This window comes from Panthera pardus, unplaced genomic scaffold, assembly GCF_024362965.1.
Source record: "Panthera pardus isolate Hobbes unplaced genomic scaffold, ASM2436296v1 HiC_scaffold_6, whole genome shotgun sequence".
In the NCBI taxonomy this organism is placed as follows: domain Eukaryota; kingdom Metazoa; phylum Chordata; class Mammalia; order Carnivora; family Felidae; genus Panthera; species Panthera pardus.
The window spans coordinates 14,953,118-14,967,163 of NW_026526991.1; the positions used below are offsets into that span (position 1 = coordinate 14,953,118).

At 48.9% G+C, this 14,046-nt stretch overlaps 1 protein-coding gene across 4 annotated transcripts in view; it reads right to left on the bottom strand.

Moving 5' to 3' along the window:
- ABTB3 (ankyrin repeat and BTB domain containing 3) overlaps positions 1-14,046 on the bottom strand; it is a 315,349-nt gene that overhangs the window by 68,444 nt on the left and 232,859 nt on the right. For 3 of the 4 annotated variants that reach the window (XM_053895843.1, XM_019446694.2, XM_019446693.2), the window contains exon 4: positions 9,734-9,886. In XM_053895843.1, the coding sequence (XP_053751818.1) occupies positions 9,734-9,886 (153 nt within the window). Of the gene's footprint in view, positions 1-9,733; positions 9,887-10,056; positions 10,254-14,046 lie in introns of those variants that run through there. The other variant, XM_053895844.1, reaches the window with a different exon arrangement.

A 14,046-nucleotide genomic window follows, 5' to 3' on the forward strand; every position in this document is an offset into this window, starting at 1 on the left:
TCCTTGCTACAATTTCATGAGGTGGGCATATGGTTGTCCCCATTTTGCAGATGTAGAAACTGAGGCCCAGAGAGGTAAGCAACTTGCTTAAGGTCATATGGAGAGTAAATGGTCAAGCCAGGACTCAAACCCAGGTAGTCAGGCTGCAAGACCTACACTCTTAACCACTGAGCTCTGCTTCCTCTCTGTTAGATGCTCGGGGAGCACCTGACTCACTGGCAACCTTGCTCTGGTGGAGAAGCCCTACATGGACTCTCTCATTTCTGCAGACAACCAGCTGGCATGGCAACTTGTCTTTGACATTTTCAAAACTGAATCCATTATTACTTAGCTCATATTGTCCTTGTCCTCTATTTGTTAAAAGCATCCCTAAGCTACACACCCTCCCAAGACAGAAACCTCAGGGTGAATCTTTAATGTAAAAAATTTGGTGAGGGGAATAGGTTACCACATGCTACAGAATGCAACAGTCACATGGGTTTCCCTGCCGTCTCTGTCCCCCAGTGTGATGGGTTGAATTATGTCCCCTTTCAATATGTTGATGTCCTAACCCTCCACCCCTTTACATGTGAATGTGACTTTACTTGGAAATAGGGTCTTTCTAGACGTAAGCAAATCAAGATGTGGTCACGGGGGTGGGTCCCAATCCAACATGACTGGTGTCCCTATAAGATGAAAATCTGGACAGAGAGAAGGCCATGTGAGGAGGAGGCAGAGACTGGGGTTGTGTTGCCACAAGCCAAGGAATAGCTGGCTTTTCTAGAAGCTGGAAGAAGAAAGGAAGGATCCTCCTCCAGACAATCTGGAAGGAACATGGCCCTTGATTTTGGACTTCTGGCCTCCAGATCAACGTGTCTGTTGTTTTAAGACGTCCTGCCCATGGTATTTTGTTACAGCAGCCACAGGAGTCCCATACACTCATTTTCCAGTTCTCCTCCGCGAGTGTGGATATGACCCTGGTTACTGGCTTCATATCTACCCTTCCAGCGACAGCCCAACATGGATAGCAAATACACGTGCATACTTCACACAAGGGTGACACCTTAGACACTATCCTGCATCGTCTCTTTCATTTGGTAACACACGACAGCCATTGAAAGAAATTGTGGTCAAATATATACAACACTGATTTACCGTTTTAAGCATTTTAAAGTGTGCGCATTCGGTGGCATGAAGTACATTCCTATCGTCATGACACCATCACCACTGTCCGTCCCGGGGACTTGCTCATCTTCCCAAACTGGACCTCTGTCCCCAGGAAACACCAAACACCCCAGCCCACGGCTGCCAGAGCCATGCCTGATACCCCTCACTCCCTCACCCCACATACATCACCAAGTCCTGCTGCTTCCACGTTCACTGGGTCTCCGGCCCCCCCCACCTCTCAGTCCGGCTGCCTGCGGCTCTCACCTGGGTTCCCGAAACAGCTTCTGGACTCTGGCCCCACCCCTGCGCGCCTCAGCCCATTATCCACACAGCCACCAGCCCTTCCTTCTAAACTACAAATCTGATGTCATCTCCCTGCTTAAAAGTCTGTGACGGCTCCTATGTCCCGCATATACAGTCAGATGAGCTCAGCCCTATTTTCGGTGCCTGGTCCGGAGCCTGGCCTGCAGGAGGTGCTCAGGGGGGTGGTGCTTGAATGGTGTGAATTCCTTAGGTTTCCTCCAACCCGAGCTCCAACCCTGAGGACCCCTGTGTGGTCCCCTCCGTGTAGACTGACTTCCCTTCCTCTCCTCTCTTCACTTTCTCCACCTGATCAATCTGTTCATTCGTCAGCATTCAGATCGAAGCTACCTCGTATGTTTCCAGCTCTCCCGGAGCCAGATCTTTACTGCCCTATAACAGTTACCAGAATTTTCTGTAATTACTTGGGGACATGCCTCTCCCCCGCCTGGCCATGGGGGACACACATGGGATGTCAGCCACACAGAAGGTGTTCGGTCTGTGCCCGCTGAGAGCAGGACAGCCTTGCTAGCTCAGCTCTTGGAGCAGGCTTCATGGCCTGTCCCTGATACTGTTAGGGGAGAACAGCTAGCCTCACCGGGACTCTCCTGGGATCAGGGAGAGGGCAGTTTCCGGTCTTCCAGGAGGCGCTAATGCACTGACATCAGTGTGGGGACAGCAGTGGTTCCACCAGGTCACCATGGAGCCTGAAGCATAGATTTAATGTCCGCTGGAGGTGAGGAAGGGACTGGCATTCTGTGGCTGCCCTTCCAATGCCAGCCCCTCTGGAGAGGCCGTGGGGAGCTGCAGGAATTTTCCAGAGCCAATCAAGGACAAGGGCACTCCAAGGAAGAAGAGAGAACAGCTCTTGACTCGGTGACAGGCTGGGGAGCCTTCCGGGGCCCACAGAGCCATGCCAGGGCCCAGGCGCTCCACTTCCACAGGTGACCTTCTGAGGGAGGGAATGGGGAGGCCTCCAGGTCTGGATTCAGAGGTGGATATGGAAATGACTGAGGGAAATGGCTGGCGTGGATGTGGCTCCGGATGGAACCCTTTCCCCCCAGTTTTTTTCCCGGTCTTCTGCCTAAGATACCAAGTGTACCTTTAAATCAGGAGTGTGGCACTGTCTTTCCCCTTGGGAGCCCAAGGTGCTCTCTGAATACCGACCGTCCGCCCCTCCCTCCTCAATCCCTATCTACCCCACACTGCTTCCCTGTCTTTGCAACACTCAGACTATGTGAGATCATCTTGCCCATTTGTCACTGTTGTTTATTGCCTGCATTTCCCCAGCGGTGCCTAAGTCCTGGGGTCCTTGTCTCCACCACCCCACCCCCCCCACCCCGAGCCCAGAACAAGGCCTGGTTCCATACAGTTGGGTGGAGAATGATGGAGAGCATCTCTCCTTCTGACACAAGGGCCGGAAGTCCCCTCACGGGGCGATACTCTTCTTAAAGGGCCACAGATGTTCATGGGAAAGAGGGCCAACAGCTCCAGCAGCACAATGCCTGTCTCCTAGGTGACTCGGTGATCACCAGATGCTGTGGCCCTGACGTGGCCTCCCTATGCCTCCCACAGGGCGTCACGGACCACCAGCACCCCCATACATATTGATAAACAAACCTGAACCTCCAGCTGTCATTAGAGGCTATGTGGGAGGCACCAGGATTTTAGGACAGGTACTGTTGGGGTGCAACCTTCACCTTAGAACCCAGTTTGACCCAAACTGGACAAATGGCAAAAGCCTGTTAACCTCAAAAGGTGTCCAGGAGACCTGAGAAGGGTTAAAAGCAGTAGATCAGGGGCGCCTGGGTGGCTCAGTTGGTTAAGCATCTCACTTTGGCTCAGGTCATGATCTCGAGGTTCATTGAGTTCGAGCCCTGCATCGGGCTCTGTGCTGACAGCTCAGACCCTGGAGCCCGCTTCAGGTTCTGGGTCTCCCTCCACCTCTGCACATCCCCAACTCATGCTCAGTCTCTCAAAATTTAAAAAAAAAATATTTTTTTTTAAAGTAGAGGTCAAGCAGGGTTCAATTCATTAAATTCATACTCGGCTCCCTTCTGGGGTTCCCCACCTCACGAAGCAAACTTGTCCTGTGAGATGGGCGAAGTCACCTGTTACACAGCAGCAGACCCAGATGAGAGCATTGAGAGTGTCATTTGGCACCTAGTAAGGTCTCAGTAAATGTAACAAAAGAGGGAAGGAAAGAACGTAACGACCCTGGTCTCCTGAATCCCATCCTGATACCCTTCGCGCCTTACTGCTCCCTAAACTTATCCATTCTGGGACAGCTCAAAATCTGTTTTGACTTTAAGAAATACTTGCAAAAAGTAACTGTTTCCTGGAGTGAGCTCATCGTTCTAATAACCCCTAAATCCTGTTGGTAGATGCTGTTGATCAGCTAAGATAGGATTTGAGAACATCCCTTATTATCATTATTTTAACACAGCCCCACTCTGGAGCAGAAAAATTGCCTCTTACAAATACAGGGAAATAAACAGGATTTACTCTTTGTATTTCTAAACTGTTTCAAGACCAATTATTAATAAGAAAATGTAAAACCCTGCCCGCATGTATTATTTGTTCTTTCTTTTATTCTACGGGCCCCCTCCCCCACCTCCCAAAGGAGAGGAAAAAGAGAAGAAATAAAAGGCTGAATTTCCCAGGTTTACATTATCTGATATTTTAATTAAGGAAGAATAAATGGGTCACCCCTGTCAGCTTACAAACTGCAGCCGCATCAAATGGTGTTCCTTTTGAATAAACCCCATCACCATGGTGAGGCTTTACTGTAGCCGAATAAAGACAAAAGCAGAGCTCCAGCAGCATTTGGCCAAGGTCACTCTGAAAATCAATGGCTGTACTAGCATCAGACCTGAGAATCCTTGACTCTGGTTGCTCTGTCCCAGCTGGTATCCAGGCTGCCTCCCACCAGGAAACCTCGGCCAGCTGGTAGGTAATTATATGTGCTAATAGTCACTGACACTCTAGTCACCAACACCGAGATCCCAAGTTCCTGCGTTTGTTAGAAGCCCCAATGACCCGCACTTTTCTAGGGCTGTTTACTTAGAGAAGCGGGCTCAGCTGGGCTGGGCTCAGAACCTGGAGCCTACCTGGCAACTTGGAAGGTGAATGTCTGGGAGTGGGGGGAGGGGAGAGAGCCAAGGAGACACTGTTGTTACCTCCACTGGCCAGGTCCTCCATTCTAGAACTCATCTGCCTCACAGTAGCTGTGTGACTTCAGGCAAGTTCCACTACCTCCATTAGCCTCAGCCTTCCTATCTGTAAAATGGGATAAAAAAGTCTGCCTTGCACAATTGTTGGCGACTGCATGCCACGAAGACAGTGCCTGGCACAGAGTAGGTGTCCAATACCTTACTTTCCCTGACACCCAGCAGACTCAGGACTGTTGCAAAGAGAAGAGCTTGAGCCTCAAGGTCAAGTCAGATTCCAGCTGGTGATGGCAGGCAAGGGTGGTGGGAGAAAGCAGACAGATAAGGTGCCACCCCGAGGACACAGGGAGCAGGGGAGTCTAGTGGGCAAAGGATGGGCTTTGGAGCATGAGCCACAAGGATCCCACCCCTGGTACCTCCATCTATAAAGTGTCCCACCAACAGCCTCCTAATCTGTAAAATGGGGAGAGAACTGGCACACAGTAGGTGCTAAATAAATAGCCGCCCCTTGGCATCTCCCCAAGACCTGCCGTTATTCTAGGTGACAAGGTCATCCCTTATGGGAGGACAGTGTAGGCAGGAGCTGCCTAGACAGAAACCTGAGTGGTTAGAACTACGGGCCTGGGGGTCTGGGGCACCTAAATCCACGTCCTGGCTTCACCACTTACGAGTCCTATGACCTGGGGCATGTTACTTAACCTATCTGTGCCTCAGTTTCCTTATCTGTAAAGTGGACATAATAACAGTATCCACTTCGTAAGGTTTGGAGAATATTAGATATTAATGAATCTGTGTAAAGCACTTCAAACAGTGCCCAGAATATGGTAAAGCATTTAATAAAGGCCAGCAATGGTGACTTGATCAGCCCCCCGTATGTTCCTGGGCCAATGGGCATCTCTGGGGTCTCCGGGGTGGGGGCGGGCTCTGCTTTATGCTGTAAACCCTCTATTTCCTGGAAGACCCCAATCAGATCAGAAGGGTGGAAATCTCTGTGGCCTGGTCACACGATTGGGCCAGATGGATTTCAGAGGAAGGGCAGTTTCTCATTGGGTGCACAGTGGGGATTTGAAAATAGTGACTATGTATGAGTTCAAAGTCTTTCACAATGTGTGTTCAGTGTGTGAAGTCTCTAAGCTCTTTGAGGGTTTGTGTTCCAAGTTTGAATCTGTGGCCTCTGGGCTTCTGTATTCAAGGTATGAGGTCTGCAAACTCATTACGGTGTGGGTTTCAAAGTTTGCCTCTGAAGTATCTCGAGTATGTGTTCAGGGTGTGAGGCCTCTGAAATCTTTGAAGATGTCTGTCCTAAGGTGTTTTCTAAATTTATTTTTATTTTTTGAGGCATGACCGATGTATTATATTAGCTTCAGATATACATAATACAGTGATTTAACACTTGTTATACATTGTGAAATAGTCACCACCATAAGTGTGGTTACCATCTGTCATCTTACAAAGTTAATACGTATTATTATTATTATTAAAAATTTTTTTATATGTTTATTCATTTTTGAAAGAGAGAGAGCACAAGCAGGGGTGGGGCGGAGAGAGAGGGGGACACAGAATCCGAAGCAGGCTCCAGGCTCTGAGCTGTCAGCCCAGAACCCAACACGGGGCTCAAACTCACGAACTGTGAGATCATGACCTGAACCGAAGTCGGACACTCAATCGACTGAACCACTCAGGCGCCCCAGTTAATACATATTACTGACTATATTCTTCATCCTTGTGACTTACTTATTTTATAACTAGAAGCCTGTACTTTTTTTAAAAATTGTTTTTGAACAATTCATTTTTGAGACAGAGTGTGAGTGAGGAAAGGGCAGATTGAGAGGCAGACACAGAACCCGAAGCAGGCTTCAGGATCCCAGCTGTCAGCACAGAGCCTGACGTGGGGCTCAAACTCACAGGCCGCGAGATCATGACCTGAGCTGAAGTCAGAGACTTAACCAGCTGAGCCATCCAGGCGCCCCAGAACTTTTTAATCCCCTTTACCCATTTTGCCCGCTGCTCATTACCCTCCTCTGGCAGCCACTAATCTGTTTTTTGTATCTATGAGTCTGGGTTGTTTTTTTTTTTTCCCTAGATTCCACACATAAGTGAAAGCATGTGGTATTTGTCTTTCTCTGTTTGACTCATTTCACTTAGCCTAATACCCTCAAGGTCCGTCCATGTTGTTGCAAACCAAGATTTCATTGGTTTTTATGGCTGCATCGTATTCCACTGTGTATAAACACCACATCTTGTTTATCCATTCATCGATCAATGGACATAGGTTGTCTCCATGTTTTAGCTTATAAATAATGTGCAGTAAACATAGGGATATGTATTTTTTCCAATTCGTGTTTTTGTTTCTTCAGCTGGATACCCAGCAATGTGGCATTGCCGCATCCTGTGGTAACCCTAATTTTAATTTTTTGAGGCACCTCCATTACCGTTTTCCACGGTGGCTGCCGTAGTCTGCATTTCCACCAACGCTGCATGAGGGTTCCTTTTCCTCCACATCCTCGCCGACACCCGTTTCTTGTCTTTTTGCTAATAGTCATTCTGACTGGTGTCAGGGGGTATCTCCCTGTGGGTCTGATTTGCATTTTCTGGATGAGGAGTAACTCTTTATGTGCTTGGTGGCCATCTGGACATCCTCTTTGGGAATATGCCTATTCAGATCTTCTGCCCATTTTATAATCAGATTGTTTTTTTGTTACTGACTTGTATGAGTTCTTTACATATTTTAGATTCGTATCTTGAAACACAGACCACCAAAAAGTTCAGAAACTCCACTCTTCCTCACAAATCCCCAATAGCAGATGGATATGAAACATTTAACAAACAACTCAGAGACCTCAAACTCTGACATGAAGACCCTCAAACTGCTCAACAGCTCACACCTCGGACAAGACACCCAAATGTCTCAGAGCTCTCATACTCTGAACAAAGATGCCCACACAGCTCATAAACATAGACCTGCAAAGACCTGCAAATGGCTCAAGGGATTCACTCTATCGGACGCACATACCCAAGTGTTCAGAATGCTATACTCTGTGTACAGACTGGCTAATACTTCAGAGACCTCACAATCTGAAAACAGATACAGAAACAGCACAGAGACCTACAGATAGACATACCTTGGACACATACCTGAAGCTGCCTTGCAGATCATATACCGAGAATACAAACTCCCATATAGCCAGAGACCTTACACCTGGGGAAACAGCCAGCCAGTTCAGGGCCCTCAAGAACAAAGGCTCCAACCAGCCAGTAGATCTCACACATTGATACAGACCCTTTAAACAGCTCAGAGAACTCTCACTCTGGGTTCAGAGTCCACACATTCAGGATGCAGAACCCACAAAGAATCGAGGGACTTCCAATCCTGCGTGGACCATATTAAATGGCTGGGAGACCCCAAATCTGGGATACAGACCCCCAACAGCTCAGAAACATTACACTCAGGGACACAGACACCCAAGAACTCAGAGACCTCACACACTAAGGGGAAAAATACCCCAAACTGTTTAGAAACCCCACATGCTCAGGAATGCAAATCAAAATCACAATGGGTTATCAGCACACCCTTGTTAGAATGGCTAGCTATCCAAAAGCTAAGAAATAACAAGTGTTGGCGAGGATGTGGAGAAAAGGGAACCCTTGGGCACTCTTGGTGGAAATGTATATTGGTACAGCCACCATTCCATGATAGAAAACAGTGTGAAAGTTCCTCAAAAAATTAAAAATAGAACTACCATGTGATACAGTAATCCCACTTGTGGGTTGATATCCAAAGGAAATGAAAACAGGATTGCAAAGAGACATCTGCACCCCCACGTTCAAATACAGCATTAGCCACAATAGCCAAGATATGGAAACAACCTAAGTATCAATGGATGAATGGAGAAAGAAGATGTGAAAAAAATATATACGTACATAATGGAATATTATTCAGCCACGAGAAAAAAGGAAACCCTAGCGTTTCCATCAACTTGTATGGATCTTGAGGGCATTATGCTAAGTTAAATAAGTCAGACAGAGAAAGGCAAATACTGTGTGCTCTCATTTATATGTGGACTCTAAATAGAGCTGAGAGAGACGGAGAGTAGAATGGTGGTTACCAGGGGCAAGAGGATGGGAGACATGGGGACATGTTGGTCCAAGGGTGCCAACTTCCTGTTATAAGATGACTAAGTTCTGGGGATCTAATGTACAGTATGGTGATTATAGCCAATAATACTGTATCATATACTTGAAAGTTGCTATTGCTAAGAGAGTGGGTCTTAAATGGTCTCACCACAAAAAGGAAATGGTCATCATGTGATGGAATGGAAGTGTTAGCCAACCTCTTAAAGGTGGTAATCATGTTGCAATATATAAATGTATCAAACCAACACCTTGTACACCTTACAGGTCCACAATGTTATATGTCAACTATATATTAATAAAGCCAGGGGGGGGAGAAAGAAAAATAGAAAGAAAATAGTGACAATGACCACCCGGAAGACAGCACACACATGCATACACACCTCTGAGCTTCCTGCTTTTTTGCATTTAGACCCAGGTTTTGACTCAGCTGAGTGGTTTATTTTCTTTCTTTTGCTTTGGATAAAAATGAGCCCCCATGCACGGGGGGGGGGGGGTCCCGAGTGGCCCAAGAAAAATTCCCACCCTGATGGGGGAGAGACCTGGTTACAGGCGCAGAAATAGAGGGCTCCGGCCATCCCTATGGATGTGAAAAAGCAGAGATGTGCTTTCACCCAGCCAGCAATTTTACTGTGCAAGATTTTGTTGGAAAACTACAAGAAGACCATAATTTCTTTCTCTTGGAGTGAGGAAAGAGGGAGAGAGGGAGGGAGGGAGGGAGAGGAGGAGAATGAGACTCAAAGAATGTGAACAGAAACAGGCAGGCCGATAACTGGTCATCGAAGAGCGGAGCGTTCCCAACACGCCTTGCTCCCGTCCTCCTCCATCCCTGGAAGTGCGGGGACCCGCTTATCCTCAAGCCCGCGTCTGTCATTTCAACCGTCTGCGGGGCGCACGGCGGGCGCCGGGCGGGGCTCGATCGGCGGTCCCGCTCCCCCCCCCCCCCCGGGGAGGACGCCCCTCGCTGCGCCCCGACCCGGCCCTACCTGAGCTGGCGCGGCTCGCAGTCCACGCCGGGCAGCAGCAGCCGGGCCGCCTGGCGGACGTCGTCGCTGTCCATGGAGAAGCTGCGGCGGTGGCCGGCGTGCGCCACGGCCACCCGGATCCACTCCATCAGCGGCGGCAGCACGAGGAAGGGCCTGCGCGGGAGGACGCGAGAGCGTTAGGGCGGCCGGGTGGCGGGGGCTGCCGGCTCAGCCCCACCTCCTGCTCGCCGGCCCCCACCCCCCACCCCCGCCCCTGAGCCCCCCCACCCCCACCCCGCTTTCCCTGGGGACCCTGACTCTGAATCCCCGTGTGGTGGGAGAACCTTTGGAGACATCCTGATCGCACGGGTGACCGCACCGGCGACCCCGGGGCAGACTCTCCGGAGTCTTTGGGCCTCAGTTTCCTCATCTGCAAAACAGGGATACCGTGTGACTATCCTGCGAGTGTTATCGCCCTCAGAGATCATGTGAACACACAGGAGATGGCTCACTTAAAGCACCAAGCACAGGGGCTGGCACTTAGTAGAAAACCCAAAAAACGCCTGGGGTTATTGGTACTTGGGACTCCCCATTCTGGATCTGGCCCTAAGGTGTCCTCCAAATCTCCCCTCCCATCTCCCCTGGCTCCCCTCGTGGAGCTCTCCCAGCCCCAGCTCTGCCTGAGCACCACGCTTCCAACAGCAAAGATCCAAGACCCCACGCAGTCTTCCCGGAGCCAGGTGGCTCTGCCCAGCACAGCCAGCACAACTGCCGGTGCCTGGGGGCCTGGCCACACCCCCTGACGCTCCGGGAGTCTCAGGTTCCTCACCAGCTAACGAGACCACAGCAGGGGCCAGCTTGTTGCAAGAATTAACTGAGACCCTGCCCCTGGCTGACCGTACTTTTGTAAGTGTAATACATTTGTGCCAACTTCCTGTTTCTTCCAGTGATGATTACAAACTCTGTCCTCCCATTAGGATCGCTGGGTTGGCCGGGGAGCCCTATCTCAGGGATTCTGATTGAATTCATCTAGGATGGGGCTGGATACTAGCAGTTTTTACCACCCCCCCCCCCACTCCCAACCCCCCACCCCCCCCCCACCCCCCACCGCCCAAGGGGTGACTTCATTGCACATCAAAATTATCTGGAGGGCTTGTTAAAATACAGATTGCTGGGCCCCACCCACAAGGTGTCTGATCCAGTAGCTTGGGGAGGTAGACAAGAATCTGCATTTCTAATGAGTTTCTGTGTGATGTAGATACTGCTGGTCTGGGGTCACACTCAAAGAACTTCTGCTCTATGGGAATGCAAGCTGGTGCAGCCACTCTGGAAATCAGTATGGAGGTTCCTCAAAAAACTAAAAATAGAACTGCTCTAGACCCAGCAATTGCACTACTAGGCATTTATCCAAGGGATACAGGTGTGCTGTTTCGAAGGGGCACATGCACCCCCATGTTTATAGCAGCGCTATCAACAATAGCCAAAGTATGGAAAGAGCCCAAATGTCCATCGATGGATGAATGGATAAAGAAAATGTGGCATATATACACAATGGAGTATTACTCGGCAATCAAAAAAATGAAATCTTGCCATTTGCAACTACATGGATGGAACTGGAGGGTATTATGCTAAACGAAATTAGTCAGTCGGAGAAAGACAAAAATCATAGGACTTCACTCATATGAGGACTTTAAGACACAGAACAGATGAACACAAGGGAAGGGAAGCAAAAATAATATAAAAACAGGGGAGGGGACAAAACAGAAGAGACTCATAAATATGGAGAACAAACTGAGGGTTGCAGGACGGGTTGTGGGAGGGGGGGATGGGCTAAGTGGGTAAGGGGCATTAAGAAATCTACTCCTGAAATCATTGTTGCACTATATGCTAACTAATTTGGATGTAAATTTTAAAAAATAAAAAATAAAAAAAATAAAATAATGCTATTATTATCACACACACAAACACATACAAAGAACTTCTGCTCTAGGGTTGGTGGAGGGCCTGGGAATGTGTGCGTGTGTGTGTGTGTGTGTGTGTGCGTGTGTGTGTGTTAAAATGCACACCTGCCCCACCCACCTCATCTCCAGAGATGCTGATTTTGTCAGGTCCACCAATATAATTTTTTATTTTTTTATTTTCATTTTTTATTTTTGAGAGAGAGAGACAGACAGACAGAGTGCAAGTGGGGGAGGGGCAGAGAGAGAGAGGGAGACACAGAATCCGAAGCAGGCTCCAAGCTCTGAGCTGTCAGCACAGAGCCTGATGCAGGGCTCAAACTCATGAACCATGAGATCGTCACACCTGAGCTGAAGTCGGACGCTTAACCGACTGAGCCACCCAGGCATCCCCCACAAATATAATTTTAATAAGCAGCCCCTATGATGCTGATTTAAGTAGACCAAAGAACACACTTTGAGAAATGCAGATTTCACACAAACCTGCAGACCAAAAATGTTTCCTGTATTCGGCACAACCATGGTTAGGCTGAGGCAAGCAGGGCACTCAGGGTGCAAAATTGAAGGAGGCCAGGTCATGCAAATATGTTCTAGGCACCTCTCCTGCCTCACCTTGACCCCAGTGCTGCCATTCAGTCCAGCATGGCTGCCACGGGGTGGAAAAAGGGTCTTAAATGGAGGGTTGCCAAGGCAACAAACTGCTCACTGTATACAGGCATCCTGAGCTCCCTACCAAGTTTTTGGTGGCGAGTTCCAGTTTGCCTAGAAAGCAAGCTGTATATCCAATGTTAACATTCAACAGCTAAGCTTTTTACAGTCGTTCTCAATTAATCCCATTCATGATCTCATTGAAATGCTTAGGACCAACCTATAAGCTAGTTGTGACTACGCCTATTTTCTCCATCAGGAGAATGACGTTTATTGAGGTTAAGTAGCATGCCTTGGATTACAAGGTTAGCAAGTATGAGAATTAGGAGTCAGAGCCAAGATGTCTGAGTACACAGCCTGTGTGCCATAACCCCATGTGGTACTGACATTCTCTTGTCTAACTTCCCAACATGTGCTCTGTTACCAGCATGCACCTGTTGCCCCAGAAGAACGAGCTGATCTGGTCATGGAATTTCGATGGCACACCATTTTCATTTCCGGCCACGCAGCTCAGTCCCCTGTCTGTAAGGCCTCCAGCTTTTTAAAAATCCACACCCCACTTACCCTTCCAACTACAGAGCAAGTCCTACCCTACCCTAAACATTCCTCCTGATTATCCACTCCCAGTGGACCCCTCCTATAATAGACCCCATTCCACTGACCTTACCCACTGGCCTTGCAGATGCCCCAGTAGAAGAATGTAAACTCCACTGGGGGCAGGGACATGGGCCTGCTAGATTCACTGATTCAGCCACGGCCCCAGGACGGCCCTGGCAGGCTGGAAGCACTTAATAAATACTTGTTCACCAGACAGACAAAGATTTACCGATTTCCTACCGGGTACAATGGATACAATCGAGTTTCTGGACCCATGGATCTGGGAGGCAGTCTCCCAGGGAATTTCTGCCTGAGTCAGCCTGCTGCTTAGGCTGTCGCCCTCATTCTCTCGTTCTCTCCATCACCTAAACTGAATCAGGCACTCAATAAACACACACTGACTTGGAATTGAATTGGATTCTACTGTCTCAGGTGAGCCGGACTTATTTTTGTCACCATGTCTCCGTCGCTGTAGAAACCAGCCCCGAGCGCTCAGAGAACTCTCCTCTGGGTTGTTTTTCCAAGGCAGCCACCATCCCATCTGGCCTTTCCTTTGCTCGGTGCCCCCCAAGCGCAGCCCAGAACTCTCAGCCCCTGGGGGGCTGCGTCCCGTCTCTACTGCAGACTGCCCTTCGGCTTCTGCCTTTTATGTGATGTGCAAGGCCCAGGGCACGCCGCCAGCTCCTGACGAATACTGAAGAGGAGAGAAAGAGACACTGCTGTCTTCAAAATAACACCTGTACCAAGACAGCTGGTGAGCACCAGAAGAAGAAACCTTGAACCCTAGGATTCCAGCCTGCTCTGGACTTTTCTCTGTACCTACTCTCCTTTCACCATTGCCTTCTCTCTCTCCATCACCCTGACCTCAATAGTTTATAAGCGCATGAATTCTTTGCCAGCAACTCATTTAAAAATCTTCTGATCCTGTCTACTCAGAGGGGGGAAAAGTGTTATTTTGTGATGTTTCTTTTGGAGGAGTTTGGAGACGGGAAAGAATTCTAGGGCCTTGAGTTAAGGAGAGGATGCAGGAAACGGAAGGAGAAAGGCTGCATTCTCCTGATGTATTTTTGAAGAGAACCGTGTTCCATTGACTACCGACTTTGTTCTGAAGTTGTCTGCAGCGACTAAAGC